Here is a 19,619-nt window from a genome sequence, read left to right on the forward strand (position 1 = left end):
GTGTTGTTTAATTGCAATTAATAAAAAACGAAAACTACAAGACTGTATATCTATATATATATATATCCATGTAAAATTAACATGGATGGTGATATATCTATATCTATGGATATTATGTACATTTTATTCCACCAGGGGCGCCTGTGTATCACTTTCCTAGTACAGCTGTTATTTTAAAAATTTTTTTTTTCTTAATATTTTGCACGATTCATGTGTTTTCTTTTCGTTATTTTTTTTTTTTATATTTCATAATTAAATGAGTATTATGAGTCGTGCACTTTTGGATTTTCCAAACTTTTTTAAATTTGAGAAGTTAGTGGTTTTACCGTTTTCGGAAATCAAGTTTTCATCAGATCTTGACGTTTTGAGGTCCTAGGAAACTGTCCTGACTATTTATGTGGTGGTGCCCGTTTTCCTAAATTTCTAATTTTCAACATGCTGCACGGAAAAAAATTTCTGAGAAAATTTACGATAAAACTATTATAAAGCTGAACTATACTTTCATTATTAATAATTGTCAAATATTTTAGAAAGAAATTTATTATTGATTTACGAAATTTTACAACTTATTATCATAACTTTACCAAATAATTGTTGTATTGAATTAGAAATAGATGAAGCTAACAGAAAGCGTGTAAAAATACGATATTACTATCGTAAATAATAAGAGAATAAAAATATCATTATTCTTGTATTCATTTTGAAAATTTCCTGTGCTGTCTCTATCATTCCAATAGAAGTAACAAATTTTAGGTTAGTTGAATCGGTATATTTTTCAATTAGTGTGAGTGTTGGCCGGGTGCAGCGCTAGACTCCGAGTCAGTTCTGAAGGAAATCAGTAAAGTTTTCACTAATACATCTTATATAATTAGATATATAGTAATGGGCTTTTTGAGTCTCTTGCTAATATTTTTTGTTGAATGAAATTTACAGTAGTTGATGGTAAGAATTGTTAAATGACAAGTGTAGTCCACCGTTACTATTTCATTTAATAGAACTTACGATAGTAAAATCGTTAAAATTTTCTACCGCGTACTATCTACGGTGCAAATTAATGTATATCTTAATAACCCTTTGGCAGCAAGCTGTCATCTATCTAATGATGCAGTTTGGCGGCAAACTACACACAGAAAGAAAAATTTGTTGACTGCAAAACAAAATTCACAGCTCGAGAAAATTTTCGGGTGCTTGAAGGAAGACCGAAGTTGTGTTGGTCGAAGTAAAAATTTTTTTGAAATTCTATTCTTGGTGGAAGTAATTTTTTCTTAATTCAAATTATCATAAATACTTGATACAGTAAATTTTTATATTTGATCAAGATTTTTAGCTACTATAGGGAAGCAGTGCCACCAACTTCAGCTGAGGAAAAAAATTTTCTCACCTTGAGAAAATTTTTCTCTCGAATATTTGGTACCCATTTTATATTATTTTAGGATGCAATTATACATACTGAATACAAAAAATGAATCAATATTATTTTATCTTCTCATTTGACATGTTAATCAATACAAATACTAATGAAAATTTACTTCTATCGAGATATTTAATTTTTTGGAGCAAGAGAGAAATTTTCTCAATACAAAAAATTTACTTTTGTCAAGAATTAAATTTTTTTAATTATCAGGCTGAATTTTCTCAAAACAAGAAGATTTCCTTGACTTGAATAAATTTTCTTGGATCAAGATGCGTATTTTTTAAAGCAAGAGAATTAATTTTGTTGGAATAAGTGAAATTTCTTATGTCAAATAAAAATTTTTTTTTCGCTCAAGAAAATAATTAGGAAGAAAAATATTTTCTTAACTCAAGTAAATTTTTTTTTGTGCATGCAAATTAATATCCCCTATCGAATTTCATATTTCATTAATGAAACATAGGCAGGGCCTGGAAGTTGGGGCCAACAATTAAACTTAAAAATAGAGCAAATTTAAATTAATAATCACAAGCGAAATGACGATCGCGAGCAAGTTCAAGCGCTTAAATACTATACTATATTTTAAGCATAAAATGTCAAAATAAAAGTGAGGTTGGCATCAAAACACGTGGGCTTGAACAATACAATCTGACATCAACGACAAAACTATAGAATAAAAATCACAAGTACAGGATAATGTGAAATATTTACAAATGTTTCATGAAATTTCAGATAATTTTTAGCAAAAGTCTCCGCGTACAGATTTAGGCTAGACGAAAGAGGAGCAAAGTTTTAGAAGCGGATTTTAATACTTGTGTGGTAGACAACAGTAGATAAATAAATATAGTTAAAAAAAACTAAAGAACACGCTTTTATAAATAATATCGAACTAAAAAGTGGAAAATAATTTTAAAAATAAACTCAAAAAAGTAGTATATAAAAAATACTAGCAGAACTGAGAGAAAAGCGTGGAGCGCCTTGTGCCATAATTTTCATATATCGAGCGCCCCACGCTTTTCTCTCAGTTCTGCTAGTATTTTTTATATACTACTTTTTTGAGTTTATTTTTAAAATTATTTTCCACTTTTTAGTTCGATATTATTTATAAAAGCGTGTTCTTTAGTTTTTTTTAACTATATTTATTTTTAACTTTTTAGTTCAAAATATTCTTTAAAAGCGTGTTTTTTTAGTTTTTTTAAACTATATTTATTATGAATTATTTCTTGATAATAATCAAGGTTGATAATAATCAAAATTTAAATAATATCATTATGGTAGTCTCTTTATGCAAAGGAGAGTTACATACAAACATACAGGTGAAGTTAATAAAAGCGTGTTAAAAAAAAAAAATAGCTGACTTAAAATAATTCCGGTCAAATACTTGAAATTTATAAAAAATATAATTTTGATATTTTTACACTTTTTTCTATTAAGCTTAACTTTTTGCTGGTAGATATAGAAAAACATATTCTCTACAAAATAATCTCGAAATATTTTTGGCTCAGACAAGCTCAAAAAATGTTACACAATAATTTCGGTGAAAAAATTGAAAATTATTAAAAAATTAGGTTTTACATTTTAATTTTTTCCTGCTGATCGATTTAAGCTCAAGTTTTCGGAGGTAATTATAGAGCAAAATGTTCTCTACAAAAAAAGTATTAGATGATTTTTTGCCTAGTCAAGCCCAAAAAAATTTACAAAATGATCTCAATCAAGAAAACTAAGACAAAGAAATAAGACAAAAAAAATAAGAGAAAACAAATAAAGAAACTAAGACAAAAAAATAAGACAAAGAAATAATACAAAAAAAAATAAGACAAACAATATGACAAAATAAAATAAGACAAAGAAATGACAAAAAAATAAGACAAAAAAAAATTAGACAGAAAAAATAAGACAGACTTTTGCTAAAAATTATCTGAAATTTCATGAAACATTTGTAAATATTTCACATTATCCTGTACTTGTGATTTTTATTCTATAGTTTTGTCGTTGATGTTAGATTGTATTGTTCAAGCCCACGTGTTTTAATGACAACCTCACTTTTATTTTGACATTTTATCCTTAAAATATAGTATAGTATTTAAGCGCTTGAACTTGCTCGCGATCGTCATTTCGCTTGTGATTATTAATTTAAATTTGCTCTATTTTTAAGTTTAATTGTTGGCCTCAACTTCCAGGCCCTGAACATAGGTAAGCTAGAACGTCAACTATTGATGTCTATTTGCATGCCGACCTACAGCAAATTTTTGTTTTTCGGCTTTTGTCGTTAGTTTCTGTCAATTGTCATTTCAAAGGTATATTAAACTCCATTAGTGGATTGACGTCAATCTAACAGCAATATTTGGAAAGGCAGGATTCGCTGTCAACTTGAGATATAATTAGAACATCAATTCACTTTTTCATTATTTAACTCCTCACAAAATTGATAACAATCTTGAATAATCATAAAATGAAGTCATTTTATGCTGACATTGAAAGGTGATCTCCAATTAAAACAAAATCACAATAAAATTTGACCTTGAATGAGAGCGGCAATTAAGCGTCAAATGTTAAAAAATTTTTATAAAAATCTTAAGTTCAAATGAATTTGGCCAACATTGATACCAATTAATGTTAAACTGACATTAAACTGGATACGAAAAAACATCATCAATTTGGACATGCAAAATGATATCTGCCCAGATACGTAGATTGGTATTAGATTGACAACAGAAGTTTAAGAGCAACAACTGTCTACAAGCTGCATTTATACTAATCTGATGATAAACTCAATACTTGTTAAGTATTGCTGCAGAATCACAATGAATATACATCTAAAAATAAGCACTAAATTAGATTGCAAGTTTGTGACAGGGAATTCGAATTCCCGCGCAGGGCTAGTGTCACTGTTATCTTGTCGCGGTGAGTAGGGACTACTCCGTACCTTCTGAGCGTGAGTAGCTAGTTGTAAGACTCGTCACCGGGTCGTACGGGTCGCTAAGTCCCCACCGTTGTTCCCCAGAAAATCTAAGCGGGAACGAGATAATGGGAAAATTCGAGAACCTGAGAGAGAGGTTATAAAAGAGCCGGCGAAGACCAAAACAGCACCTTTTGGCGGACGAGACTTGTGGTTGTACAGTGCTCAGTGATTTACCATCAAAATAACGTAAGTAGAAATTTGCTCGAGGCTTCACGAAAGAGGAACGAAGCGAGCTGTTATATTTTAATTCCTTGAAAAAAAATTTCATCCAGTCAGGCCTTTAGGCTGACGAATTTAGAATTGATCCATTATTTATTTATCGGCTTTTACAGAAAATTTGTACGAGAAATAACTGTGATCGAATAGACGAGGAAAAGAAATTTACGGACTCGAGAAGCTGAAGGAAGTGCTGTTGGCTAAATTTCACTTGCTCTGGGATAATTCCATCGTTGGCTGAAATAATTGGAACTTCAGGTAAATTGGTTATTTAGGCCCTTGTATTTCAATCAGGCTGAATTGACCAATATAAGTTTTACTGAAATTAAAATTAAGCGTCTCGAATAGTCTATACATAATTTTCAAATTCCAATCGGGTTAAGTTTGCTAAGGTCATTTAGAAATTAAGAAAATAGAATTAAGAATAATTATCAAATAACTGTCATCAAGAAATTAATTAAAATAAATTCGGTCTTTTGTTATAAATATTCAAAATTAGTTGACAATTAGTTTAGAAAATTTGGAAATTTCGGAAAAGTGCGTAGTTCAGAATAAAGGTCATTTATAGTTGTGTGTTAAATTCTTGGAAATTGTGAGAATATAAATTAAGGCCGGTTGGCTAAATTTAATGAAACAATTTTAATTATGTAGTTTGATGAAAATTGAGAATAAGTAAATTATTAAGGGAAAATTGTCAAAAGATATTTAGTGAAATTTAATTGAAAAATTTTGATAGAATTTTGGAATTAAGAATTGAATAATTTAGAAAACCGACAAGTGTTAAATTTTGTGAGATTGATAAATTGTATATTGAGAATTGTTAGGAAAATTTAATTGTTAATTGAAATTAAAATTGAGAGAATTAGCACATTGAATAAAAGTTAGAGAAATTAAGTTAGCGTCCGGTGGACGATTTTATATGGAATTAGGGAGTTATTTAGAAACGTTGTATAGACGCCCGAGTCGGGGGTACAACGGATTAAGTTAGGAAACCACTGCGTAGACGCCCGAGTCGGGGGCGCAGTCGGGAATAGGTTTTAACTGGTATTCCGTCAGGTTGACGAGGTAATTAGTTGGTATTTTATGGTATTCCGTCAGGTTGACGAGGAAATTAAGATATTGAGATATTCCGTCGGAGTGACGAGGTTGAATAAATTGGTTAATTTAGTTATAGGAAAAATTGGCAAGGGCCAACGTAGGTGAGAGGTTCTCACAATTAAGTTAGTTTTAAGGAAATTATTAAGTTTGTGGATTTGGTGGAATAAATCAATTTTATTTTGGTAAATAGTTTTTTTTCAGTTTATTTACAGCCTTTCTCGGACTTCTCACGACCCTGTCTTTTCCCTCTCATGCTTCCCCCGGTTTCTGGGACACCGTGTCTAAAATCCCAGTGGCGCCCTTTCTAAAGAGGAAAGGGGTAGCTAACTGGACCTGGGCTAAACCCCACGGTTACAAGTTAACATCCGTCAGAAAGCAAAATGAGGATAACAACTTTCGAGTTTCAATCCCCTTGATAGTCGGCCTTTCTTTGTAATCCGAATAGCAGTTACATACAAGTTTACGATAATCTACGACTGGCATTTAAATGCAAGTAACATCAAGATTCTTGATAACCCTTCCGATTGTCTTCACTGTAACTTTACTTAAGGAACTTATATGTTAAGTCTTGAGGTCAACTTGCAGAGCAATTTACTGCCAACTCTTAAAATAGTTGTCAGGGACCTTAAGATTTTCACGTTCTATCTTAACTTAGTATGATACAATAAATCCGAACAAAAACAGTTTCACTGTAAAAAAATTGCGCCAAGTCCACGTTCATAAAACTCATCTCAATAACGTTTGCACTTTACAAAAAAAAATAAGACTCAATATAATAATTGTCATTCTCTACAAAAAAAAGTGAAATACAAAAAAATACCAAGAAACTGTCATAATGTTAAAAAAATTGAAAGAAAATTTGTTGAAAATTTAAAAATTAAAAAAAAATTTTTTTATCGTACTTGGCGCGCGTCATTGAGTACCCCAAATTTTTTCGGAAGAATTTCAACCCGAGAAAAAACGATTTTGCTCGAATTTATGTAATTATGTATAGTTATACATATTCGGGCTGATCAGCTCTACCCTGGTTAAAAATATTGATTGAAAAGGATTGAAAATGATGAAATTAGTATACTTTTGAATAATTTCAATTCTTTTTCATGTATATATAGATATACAGTTCACATAGGGTGACTGATCCCAATACTTTTCAATCAATATTATTAATCAGGATAATTACATAATATATGATTTCATACATTCTTATACTTATAAATTTACATTAGTCAAGCATACTCAACTCATTAAAAACACTGCTTACTCGATTAATTATCAGTTTCAGTGAAAAAATCCGTTTTTAAATTTGTTTTAAAATTTTTAGTGGACATAACTATCAATATGGTGGTGTGGTGAAATCATCTGAAATTATATAAAATTTTTGGATTCAATTTTTTTCAGCTCTGTCATTAAGCTTCAATGAAAAAACTTGATATTGCTTAGTTTAATTGTAATTAACACATTTTGATTGGCAATCACACCGCATTTTCTCAATTTAGTCGGCCATATGTTTTCTTTTCTAGAGCACTCAATTGTATCTACTTTGAAGTAGTTTTCATAACCAAACACGAGAGGGCGTTTTTGTAAAATCATAAATGATGTCTGGAATATTAAAAAATTTCAAATAACATATGTATGACATGTCGATTTTACCTAAATTTTGTAAAACTTATTATTAAATAATAATAGTTGATTAATTAAATTCATGCGTTTTATAGGTTGACTTAATTATAAATTTTTAATCATTCAAAGGATGTTTATTTATCCTGAAAAAATTTGGGGTACTCAATGACGCGCGCCAAGTACGATAAAAAAATTTTTTTTTAATTTTTAAATTTTCAACAAATTTTCTTTCAATTTTTTTAACATTATGACAGTTTCTTGGTATTTTTTTATATTTCACTTTTTTTTGTAGAGAATGACAATTATTATATTGAGTCTTATTTTTTTTGTAAAGTGCAAACGTTATTGAGATGAGTTTTATGAACGTGGACTTGGCGCAATTTTTTTACAGTGAAACTGTTTTTGTTCGGATTATAGGATCATTAAGAGTTGATAATATTTTACCATTTCAATCGTAAAAGCTTGCTGAACAATTCTTAAAAAGTAGCTTATCAATTCTCAACAAATTTAAAGTTTCACCACATTTTCCCAGTAGCCGGAAGACTTTTATTCTTAATAGAAGAGAAACTAGAGTGACAGATCTCAACAAAGACAATTGAGCATCTAAAATACGCCCAAGAGAGATAGCAATTGCCTGCTTCAATTTACTTTCTGCTTTTTTTTTTCTTCATTCAATAGAATGGTTTTCGGACCAGAGATGGTTCACCATGTTTACCCCGTGAGCGAAACTATTACAATTCCCCGCACAGCGCGGGATGTCGCGGAAGGGTACGTGCGAGAAGAAAAGGGAGTCGTTTCTTCCCTTCAGCCCCGTGCACGGAATCGCGTACCTGTCAAGAGAGATTTATAGCAACTCGAATTCTTCGACTACTAGTCGGCGACGGTAACGGTAGTAGTAGATGTTCAAGCGCAGACGAGAAGACCGAAAGGGAGTAATGTGCGCTTGCAGGGTTGATAGGTGTCGCGGGGAAATAGTAGTATTACGGGGAATAGTGGCGATTTTGCGTCACTCCAATGACGCGATGTTAGCCATAAAAGTCACCACACTCTGTCGCCTACTATTTCTTCACTTTTTATTTTCACTTCGATTTTTTTTTACTTTGGTATTTCATTTTTCGTCAAAATTATCACTATACATGGATAAAAAAATCGCGAAAAAATTACAATAGTAACATCGTGATCCAGGATTAGACTTTAAATATCTTGATTTTTATAATTTTATAAGTTAAAAATTACTATTTGCTTATTAATTTTTACGATGCGAACATCGACATTCTAACAAACAATGTAAGTAATAAATAACATAAAAATTCTTACGATGCTGCCGTCTACAGAATACAATTTGAATTATTGAAAATTACGATGTTATTTAGTAAACTTTTTTTCCGTTAAAGCAAGAGAATAAGGACGCATACTATATGTTTTCATAAAAAAGAGTCAGAGCCCAGTAATATGCGACGCCACCACCGAAAGATGACCAGCTACTGCATGGAGGGTCTTATTATGTGACTAAACAGAAAATATAAATATTCCCTCAGATAGCGTAAGGGGATAATCCTTGGGCTAGAGATGGAGCGAAAACCAGGTTCGATTCCCCAGTGATGCAGAATGATTTTTTCGTAGTCTAGTCAACAAGAGCAAAAAGTACGATCTGGTTAAGGCCTCTACCTAAAATTACATTCAAGGTGTCATTTTGTGTGGATTTTTATCTAGATATGTTTTACGGTTAGTTCCATATCACGCAAACAATTAGTTTAAAGTTATATATGGGATATTCCATACCAAATTGACCACTTTTGAACCCGGCCCCTTTAGATTTTCCTGAAACTTTTCCATTCTTTTCTACCCTTTGAAAAACATTTTTGAGAAATTTTTCAAATTTTTTTGTCCAACCTCAAAAAAGTTATGAATTTTTCAAAAAAATGGCTTTTTTATTCTCAAATAGCCATAACTTTTTTAGAAATTGACTTCTGGGTATCTTTTTTTTTTTTAATTTTTGTTTTTGAATGAATTTTTTGAAAAAATAAACGAGAAAAATTTAACATGATCAATTATATAAAATAATCGGTTTTTTTGAGTAAAATCGTCATTTTTTCGAAGTTCGCCATTTTTTTCTCTCAAAAAAAAACTTCAATCAATTTGACGACTATTCCCGCTAATCCTGAAATGGGCCGATTTTTTTTTATATTTTTTTTATTTATTTAAAAAAAAATTGTCAAATTTTCATAAATGGAAAAAATTTTTTGTCCGTAACTTGATTTCTATCATAAAATAAATACAATTTAACGATTTTATGACATAATCCTCAATTTATAGATTTAATTTACGAATATATTGACCAACCCTGATAGCCACCGTACCTATAACTTACTGTCAATCTACGTCCGCAATTTGAAGCAAACTTGACGGAAAGAGTTGGCAAAGCGAGCGATTACCTATTAGTTACCTATAACTTACTCTGCAAATAGACGTCAAAACTTGCTGTACAAGTATTTCCTTCAAATTGTAGTAAAGTTGAAAGGAAATTTAACTACAAGTTTGATTGTTAACTTGTATTCAAGTTGCGGCCGTAGATTTCTGTCAATTTGCTTACAACTGTTGTTGAGTGAAGAATTACCGCCAACTTGATGTATAACTTAACCGTAACTGCTGGGAGTCAACACTTACTGAGAAAGCGCTGGCTATCAGGGAAGATTCAAATTTTCACTTATTAATAAGGTCGATAAACTAGGGTAGGACAATTATAGACTTACCTATAGTCAATATACTAGAAACTATACCCTAGTGTGTATCGATTTATGAATCCGGTTTTTTCATACTGTCTAAAAGATAACCTGTAAATTGCTGTTCATCTTTTGTGCGATCAAGTGTCTAGTGAAAGATTGTTGATATTACATTTACTAAATAAATAAATAATTATTATAGTTTATGAAAACTATTTTGATTTGGTGTTATTTGAAAAGCTAATTGTTTTATTCTATTAATCTAAATTGATTGGAAGAATCTTATGAAGAGATTATGGCATCAATAAAGCAATTCGATCTTCGTTGTAATCCATTTAAGTTGGAATCACATTCAAGAAAAATGGGTTTACGTCCAGCTACTGACATAATGAAAGTAACGTTAGGATTAGGTGGAAATTATTTGTTATGCAGTTTTTGTCGAAAAGAAGCTTTAAAATTAGTAAAAGAACAAACAAATACTACTGATGATTCTAATGTTGATACAAGTGACCAGGAAGATGATTCTACTGACAACAATGAGAACAACGATGGTGCTGACAGTGATAGTAACACAACTGCCACAGATCTCCGGTTATCCTTATCATTCCGTAAGTTTATTAAAATTATTCAGATATTACTTAAATTCAATCCTAGCAATTACATGTTTCATTGTTTTTTTAAAGTTTCTTGTCGTTTAATAGCGAATCCAAAAATTCACAATCAAGCTCGGCATCCCAAGTTAGCGCTGTAACTCAATTACCCGTTATAAACGATGCATTGCGACTGTTGAATCAATCGCTGATTCCATCAAAAAAATTGAATGATTATCAATTTTTAAATAATAAAATAAATCAGATATCTGAGAGCTTAAAAAAAAATGTTGCTCTCAGCTGTCGATGAAGGATCGATCGACGACGATAGTGAAAATTTTCGCTCCTTAATTAAAATGCTGCATGACGAATTCAATAATAAAGAAACGGATGTCTTTAGAAAAACAAATTTCAACATTGTTACCTGAAACATGGAGTAAAAGACGTATGTGTGAAACTGTGAATACACCACGACATTTAACAAGGGTAGCAAAAAAGTTGGTTAAAGAAAAGGGTCTACTTTCAACACCTGAATCGAAATTAGGTAGGTATAGCGTAGAATTGATGTTTCTGGTACATCTGAAGACTAAATTACATAAGATTTTTTGTGTAGGGAGGACAATTACTCATCAAATGTTAGTAAAAATTGAGAATTTTTACAGCGATGATAAGTATAGTGCTTTGATGCCCGTTATGAAAGACTTTGCTTCAGTTCGAAATAATGATGATAATCGAGTACACATCCAAAAACGGCTTGTTCTGTCTAACTTAAAAAAACTATACCAATTTTTTCGTGAAATAAACCAACAGAGAAAATTGGATTTTCGAAATTCGCTTCTTTACGACCGAAATATTGTGTGTTAGCAGGAGCAAGTAGAATACACACCATCTGTGTATGTACGATTCATCAAAACTGATGATGCTTGGTAATTATCAAATTAATTAATAATTATAAGTGTGTGAATTTTCTGTCCATTTAATAACTTTTCTTTTAGGTCCAAATCTTCATTCTTTAACAATAACTACAGAAAAGCCCATGAAACGCTATAGTGATTGTTTGGACATGATAATTTGTGAGTTTCGATCGGTGCAATGTTATTTGGGTGGATGTAACATCTATCCAGGGGTAAATGAATTGAGTAACATTCTACTAACATGTTTTGAGAATCAGGAGATCGAGAATAGTACGTATAAGTATTGGATATCAAAACCGAGAAGTAGTTTGGAAACTTTTATCAAGCCTACAGAAGAATTTGTTGAAAACTTTTGTAGTGAACTAAAAATTCTTTTACCTCACTTATTTATTGCTAAAGAACAAGCCAAGTACAAAATGCAGCATCTGATTTTCACTGGAATAATAACCAAGCAACAGTTTTTCCGGTGGTTATGTATTACAAAGTAAATGATGAACTTGGACATAAAAGTTTAGTAATTATTTCAGACTGTAATAATCATGATATCGTTGCTATTCATGTTTTCATCAAATTAATAATTGATTATGTAAAAAGTCTTCCTGAACGCTGTAACAAGATTTATTATTTTTCTGATGGGGCTCCTCAACAGTTCAAAAACTTTGAAAATTTTGTAAATTTATATTATCATGAAGATGATTTTTATATTCCTGCTGAATGGCATTTTTCTGCGACTGCCCTTGGCAAAGGTCCGTGTGATGGAATTGGTAGCATCATCAAACGACACGCAGCAAGAGCAAGTCTCCAACTTGCAGTTGATAAACAAATAACAACACCGATAGAATTTTTTGAATGGGCTTCTAATCCGAATAACTTATTAAATATCATAGTTAAGTTTTCTCCAGAAGAAGATTATAATACACCATTAACGGATTTAAATGACAAATTTTTTAAAACGAAAATAATTGTAGGAACTCAACAACTACATTGTATAATTCCGGACAAATATGGTTGTTTGTATGTTAAACAATTTTTAAGATCTAATGAACAAAGAATTTGTAAAATATTGAAACACCAGGGAGAAAATTAATAAATCATTTTTTGTATTGTCTATGTGAAATCATTGGATATTAACTGTATTAATCATTAAATTTAGTCATTGTATTCATAAATTAAGTCTATAAATTGAGAATATTATATTATAAAATCGTTAAATTGTATTTATTTTATGATAGAAATAAAGTTTACAAAAAAAAATTTTTTTCCAATTATGAAAATTTGACAATTTTTTTTTAAATAAATAAAGAAAATATAAAAAAAAAAAAACGGCCCACTCCGGAATTAGCGGGGATGATTGTCAAATTGATTGAAGTCTTTTTTGAGAAAAAAATTTGGAAAACGGCTGACCCTAAAGGCCATCCTTGCTACTTCCCGCTAGCTTAAGTTATTACGCACTTGCAATTTTGCCACTATCCATACGAAGTCACCGATCCCATAATAAAATTGAGATGAAATGTATGTGGCATCAAACTATTCGTAACGTGATTGGTCGAATATATCATGAGCATGAAAATATATGCAAACGCTATAGTAAGGCGCGCGCTTGCGCGCGCAAATTTGAATTCTAGTGCTCGGAAAAAACCGATGATCGGCCAAGACTAGGCTACTTATGCTAGGCCGAGTATCGGTACTCTATCATCGCCCTATGGCTGGTACACCATTCGCCACCGATCGATGCTCTTACTAACGACATACGATCATCAGTCTATCCTTGGCCGATGATGTGATGAATTTACTTCTTGCAGAACTTATAAAAAATACATTCAGCAGAACTTGTAAAAAATAAATGCAAAAATTGTATGTAAATTACAAAAATTTTATTTTTATTAACAAATGTATTGACTGAATTACTTTTCAAGTTAAAAACTCATACCCATACACAGTAAAAAATTCTGCGTCATTGCGTCAAAAAATTTTGTGTTAAAAATTTTTATGTTCAATATTTGTGTTGGTTTAAAATAATAATTGTTAAATTTACACATAAAAATGTTAAATTTACACATAAAAATGTTAAATTTACTTATAAAAGTGTTAAATATTTAACACAAAAATTTTTAACATTAAATTTTTTGACGCAATGACGTAAATTTTTTACTGTGTACGGAGTATCGTTCGAGGCTAGGCTATTAATGCTTGGACAAGGATTAACGCCTTATGATCAGCCTATGAATGGCTCACCATCGACCGCTCTACTAAGCTCATAGCAACGACAAACGATCATCAGACGTTGCTTGGCCAACATGACAAATTTTCTGCTATGCATCTCCTCTAAATATCACATCAGCTGTTTCTTAAATTTTATTTACTGGCATTATTTTGTATTTATGGGAGATAAATATTATCAAACGAATAAGTTAGGTGATAAATTTACCGTTTTTATTAGAGAAAATTTTTCAATTAGTTATTCATTAATTACTCATAAAAATTGAGTAAAAAAAGTACCTATAAAGCGAATTATTGGTATGCATTGGAATAAAATACTTGTTGATCATTTAAATAGCTAAACTAAATTCTTTCTATTAACTACGGCATGCAGCGCAGTTGGTAATGTTCAAGACTTCCACGCAGATGGACCAGGTTCGATTCCCATCGCATTTTAATCTTAAAATTTTTTTCAAGGGACTTCGATATAATCAATAATTTCACGATACTTCAGCCTGATTTAAAAATTATTTTTCCGTTTGAATATGCTCAGCCGATGATCAGCCGATGCTCGGTTACTATGCTCGGCCTATGTTTAGTCGCCAGTCTTGGGACGATGTTAACATCCGATACCCAGCCAGCCTTAGCTCAATGAAAAATCCGATTCTCGGCCGATCATCAAGGATCGGATGCCTATCATCGTCCAATGATCGACGGATCCTTAGTCTTTGTATGGGTATTGCGATGTTTTTCAACTCTTCAAGTTCAAAAATTTATTGTCATATTTTGAGCTCTCCAAGCTCAAAAATAAGCTGTTTGATACTTTAAAGCTCTTCGAGCCCAAAAGTTTCATAAAAAACGATTTTTTTCATATTCAAACTGTTATAACTTTTAATTTAGTAAACCGATTTTCATTCGATTTGCAGCAATCGATGCAGTTTTTTTCAGTACTATAAACAATATATTAACATAAATTGATCAGATGTAAAATTTTAGAGTTTTTTGTTAAAAAATTCAATTTTTTAGATTTTTTCGATTTCTTTCATTCACGATATCTCTTGAACGAATGAACCAATTTTGATGCGGTTGGCGGTGGTCGACGTCGTTTTTAAATATTGACAGCTGATTAGTTTTTGGAATCGATCGCTAAAGCCGTTTGAATGTTATTCCAAAATAAACCACTTAAAAAAAAGTAATTTTTTTCAACTTTTTTGAGATTTTTTGAAATTTATCCGTCTGAATCGGTTCAAATTTTCAGGAAATCTAAATTTGGTGAAACCTAATCGAATGCCACCAACCGCGTTTCGATCGGTCGAGCCGTTCAAAAGTTGCAAGAGGGACCCCCCCCCCCACACACACACACACACATTTACGGACATAGTGACATAGTGACACCCTCTCGAGAACCCTCAAACGGCTTCCTAGGACCTTAAAACGTCGAGATCTGTTGAAAACTCGATTTTTGCAAAACGGGGTAAAACTAATAACTTCCCGATTATTTTATATAATTGATCATGTTAAATTTTTCTCGTTTATTTTTTCAAAAAATTCATTCAAAAACAAAAATTAAAAAAAAAAAAAAGGTACCCCAAAATCAATTTCTAAAAAAGTTATAGCTATTTGAAAATAAAAAAGCCATTTTTTTGAAAAATTCATATTTTTGTTGAGGTTGGACAAAAAAATTTGAAAAATTTCTCAAAAATGTTTTTCAAAGGGTAGAAAAGAATGGAAAAGTTTCTGCAAAATCTAAAGAGGTCGGGTTCAAAAGTGGTCGATTTGGTATAGAATACCCCATATCTACTTAAGAATCCGCACAAAATGACGCCTCGAACGTAATTTTAAGCGGAGGCCTTAATCTGCTCGTCCTTTTTGCTCTTGTTGTCTAGACTATTCCGTGACCGAAACTTCTTTTAAATTTGAGTGATAGAAAAATATTATTATAGTAACATCGTAATTTTTATTGTAGTGCATTAGACTGTATGAAGGGTTTAAGGGGGATAGCCACTGTGACGCTGGAAAAAATAGGCAATTTTCGGGAATTTTTTTTACTAGGATAATAAAGGAATTTGGGGATCGGGTTTTTTTTGTTTTATAAAGTATATGTTGAGGATAATTCTCCTAAATTTTTATTCAAAAATATTTTGTTATCACAAAGTTATAAACATTTTTGTAGAGCACCAAAAAAATGTCCCCCTCCATTGCCGGTACTGTAACTCAAAAACGGATTATCTGAAACAAAAAAACCAAACGGCATTTTAATCTATAGGAATGTCGCTATCGTCGCACGTAGGGGATTTTGAAAATTTTGATTTGAGAAAAAATGGCGCCATATTGAAAATTTTTTCGTCTTTTTCCTCATTTTTGGACTCAAACAGCCTTAAAAATCTTAAAAATTAAAATTTTCAAAATCCCCTACGTGCGACGATAGCCACTAAGTAGACGAATACGGGGAAACAAAAAAATTGAGAATCGGTTCATATTTACGAAAGTTACAGTACCGGAAAGTTTGAAAAAAGTCGTTTTGAGAAAAACGCGAGTAAAGTTTTAAGAAGATTCTCGCAACTTTAAAATCTAGTCTTTCACAAAATATTCATACTCACATCAAACTATCAAGTCCTGGGCCATATGAGGGTTCTTCCTCCTTATCTTTAGTATTGACCTTGACTTTTTTATTTTTTTACTGGCCGTTTCCATGCGGCTTTCAGCAGCTTTAACCCGAGTAGCGTCGCGCTCAGCGCAGTATGAGTAGAGTGTTGGTCCTACTTTAACATCGAGATTCTCTAATATCTTCAGAGTTGCTAGAGCCCCATCATTGAATGTAATTGTTGAAATATATAAAGCTATTTCAACAATAAGGGAACAAGAAGAATTTGTTTTTGGGGCGAGCTGCCACACTAATGCATTGAAGCTTTCATTATTATTTTGTGTAAACCCACCGACACATCGTTCCAATAACTCTGGATTCGATAGATCTTCATAAATCGGTATTAAAGCTTCCGCAATATCTGCAGGAAGTGGTGGTTTTTCAACTAATGAGTCCAAAGTATTTGTTGCCACAGCTTTTTGAAATTGACACCACGAATTTGCACCTTCAGGACAAAGAAAATGCTGCGGATCTTCGGGTGATGAAAACTTGTGATAAAATGTTTGCCAAATAGCATTATACATCTCATCAACATCATTAGAATGACGTCTGATTGCTAAACCATAATACTTTGTAAATTCATTAATTGCTTTGTCCGTTAATCGACCTTTCCCACCTAAACTTTTCTGTGTATTTTCTTCTTTTCCTGTTTTTGTCTTCTTGTTAGTTCGTTGCTTCTTCAAAGCCCTTAGTCGACTGCCCATTCGTTTTTGCACGTGATTAATACATTCCTTTTTTTTATCTTCACCATGTCCCCATACGGTTTAGCATCACAAATATTTTTATACGTTTTAGTGTCACCATCACCTATATAGTTTACATACTTAACGTTATGTAATAACTCTGATCGCATAAACATCTCTTTTATTCCATCTACCTCCATTTGTCCAGAAGAATTTTCATGGTTTATTGGACAGTCTAGAGCATGGTCTTGCATAAATTGATCGTATTCAGCTGTTCCTTTTTTGAGCTCATTAGCGCACACATCTTACAATAACTGGATTTCATACTTACATCTACGATTTTGCCAGTGAAGTAACCAATTAGAGAAGATATACCAAATGAAGATTTAAACCCTCTTTTCTTCCAACTACCGTCACCGGAGACAAAAATTCCAGGAATGTCATTGGATTTTAAATGCTTGCAGGTTTCTTGGATTTCTTCTTTAGCAGCTTTTTTCAACACTAAATCACAACAGTTTCTAGCTGCATTTCTGATTTGTGTGACCAGACGATCGTAAAAGCTATGGAACATTGGTCGTGGTAAATCCATGAAAGCACAAAATCTTTCAGCTCCAGATAACCCAATACTAATTATCCGCATTGCAAAGATGAAACGGCGATTAATTTCATACGCATTCTTGATGAGTGGACATGAATTTATCAAAACTGGATCACATTTTTGCAATTCACAACTAGTTTAAAACCTAATCCTCGAATACTTGTCTCAGTAAAGTTTACATCACCACCACACTTTTTACACGATACACAGCCACTTAGTAAATTAAATATCGAAAAAAATTTATAATTTTGTAGCTAATACTCGAATCAATTGTACAATCAGATTTTTGTGATAATTTCCTCTTGGAAGCACTATCACGTCGTTGAGAGCCAGTATTTTTTCAGTTTCATATCTGTTGAGCGGTCGATTAAATTTTTTCCTGTCGTTTGGCAGTTTTCTTTCGTTTTTAATAACTTTACTTTGTTTACGATCCATTATTTAACAAATTTTTTTGTTAAATAAACAAAAAAAAAAAAGATCAGAAGATTTAAAAAAAAATAAGTAAGTAAACAATAACGAGTACACTAAGAAACTCAATAAATTAAAGAACGAGTGTGTATTCATACAAAACAACTAAACTATGAGGTACAGTATCTCAACAATAAGAAAAAATATACGTTAAAAGTCAAATAATTGTAACGGTTGACAATCGTGAGGGAAAACAATCGCCAACCCGTACGAATCAAAGACGGAGCGAGCAGGCGACGTTTTCGTCGAAGCGCCGCGCGTAAAACGGTCAATCGACGCGCTCTTATAAAAATGACTATAACTCGAAAACTATTCGGAATTTTTCTATAAAATTTGAAATACATAATTTTGAATATATAAACTTCAGTTTAATGAAAAAAAAAAAAAAATTTTTTTTCCGAAATTTTACAGTGGCTATCCCCCTTAACAGTACAATTCTTAGAAAAAAATTTACGATGGTACATCATTTAAATTATGATGTTTGAGTTTTGATCTGGCACTACAATGTCCTATGCTAAAAATTACGATGTTTTTTTTTTTCGTAATTTCTCTTATAATTTTCTTTTCGTGAAATCAATAAAGTAAGCGAACAGACACTTTTACGATATTGGCTCTTAAACGTTAGAATAAAATTTTAATTAAGCATGTCTACTACTTTTCTCTGTTCACAATAAATCATGAAAATAACTTCCAAAAGTTTTTGAATTCCGTAAAAAAAAAAATTATTGTACACTATAACCAAAATGATCATCCATGCTTAGCTTAAATTTATTGATGTACACGAGCAATGTGGTGCAAGAAATTTACGATGTACAGCCACCTTTCATCAACATTTAGCCCTACATTGATGGTTAGAGCATCAACAGGTGGTTGTTTGAGTGATTCTAAGAATTGTAATTCACATTTAATCGATTTCTGTCTGTTACGTACACGTATGTTAATATAAATCCGAACAAAAACAGTTTCACTGTAAAAAAATCGTGCCAAGTCCACGTTCATAAGACTATTAAGAAAAACAAATTTTATTTCTTTACAAAAAGATATAAAATAAAAAATTAAAAAATCCAAGTAACCGATATGGTTGTATATGATTTTCGAAAATTAAAAAAAAATTTTTGTAAATTTAAAAATTACAAGAAACAATTTTGGAACGTATTTAGTGTGCGTAGTTACGAAATATTTCACTTTTTATGAAATTCCTAAATTGTATCTACTAGGACACTTAAAAAAAAATTGAAGTACACAATAACTGCGTAACTGCGCAGTTTTCTTTGTTCTATTTGTAACTGCGTAGTAGATGACGTCATCATACAGGTCTGAGCCTGTTCAAGGTTGCGTAACTGCGCAGTTTTCTTTGTTCTATTTCTAACTGCGTAGCAGATGACGTCATCAAACCGTTTTTGAGGTAAAGGAGTGGGGGGTAACTGCGTAGTATCCTCTGGCTATAAAAGCAGCGCGCTCAAGCCGTACTTCACAACAACGAAGTACACGTC

At 31.6% G+C, this 19,619-nt stretch overlaps 1 protein-coding gene across 1 annotated transcript; it reads right to left on the reverse strand.

Moving 5' to 3' along the window:
• Window positions 1-15,818: 15,818 nt before the first annotated feature.
• Window positions 15,819-17,096, reverse strand: LOC141529763 (uncharacterized). The gene is made up of 2 exons (XM_074246452.1): window positions 16,334-17,096; window positions 15,819-15,962 (listed from the first exon to the last, which is right to left on the reverse strand). The coding sequence occupies exon 1, from the start codon at window positions 17,079-17,081 to the stop codon at window positions 16,335-16,337; it is 747 nt and encodes a 248-aa protein (XP_074102553.1). The 5' UTR covers window positions 17,082-17,096; the 3' UTR covers window positions 15,819-15,962; window position 16,334.
• Window positions 17,097-19,619: the final 2,523 nt, after the last annotated feature.

This window comes from Cotesia typhae, unplaced genomic scaffold (assembly GCF_013202065.1).
Source record: "Cotesia typhae breed Kobodo isofemale line unplaced genomic scaffold, CoteBio_Ctyphae contig_48, whole genome shotgun sequence".
Taxonomy (NCBI): domain Eukaryota; kingdom Metazoa; phylum Arthropoda; class Insecta; order Hymenoptera; family Braconidae; genus Cotesia; species Cotesia typhae.

What these genes read in the sequence shown, in the direction of transcription:
- LOC141529763 (XM_074246452.1), bottom strand. Translation starts at nt 17,081, where the DNA reads ATGGGCAGTCGACTAAGGGCTTTGAAGAAGCAACGAACTAACAAGAAG.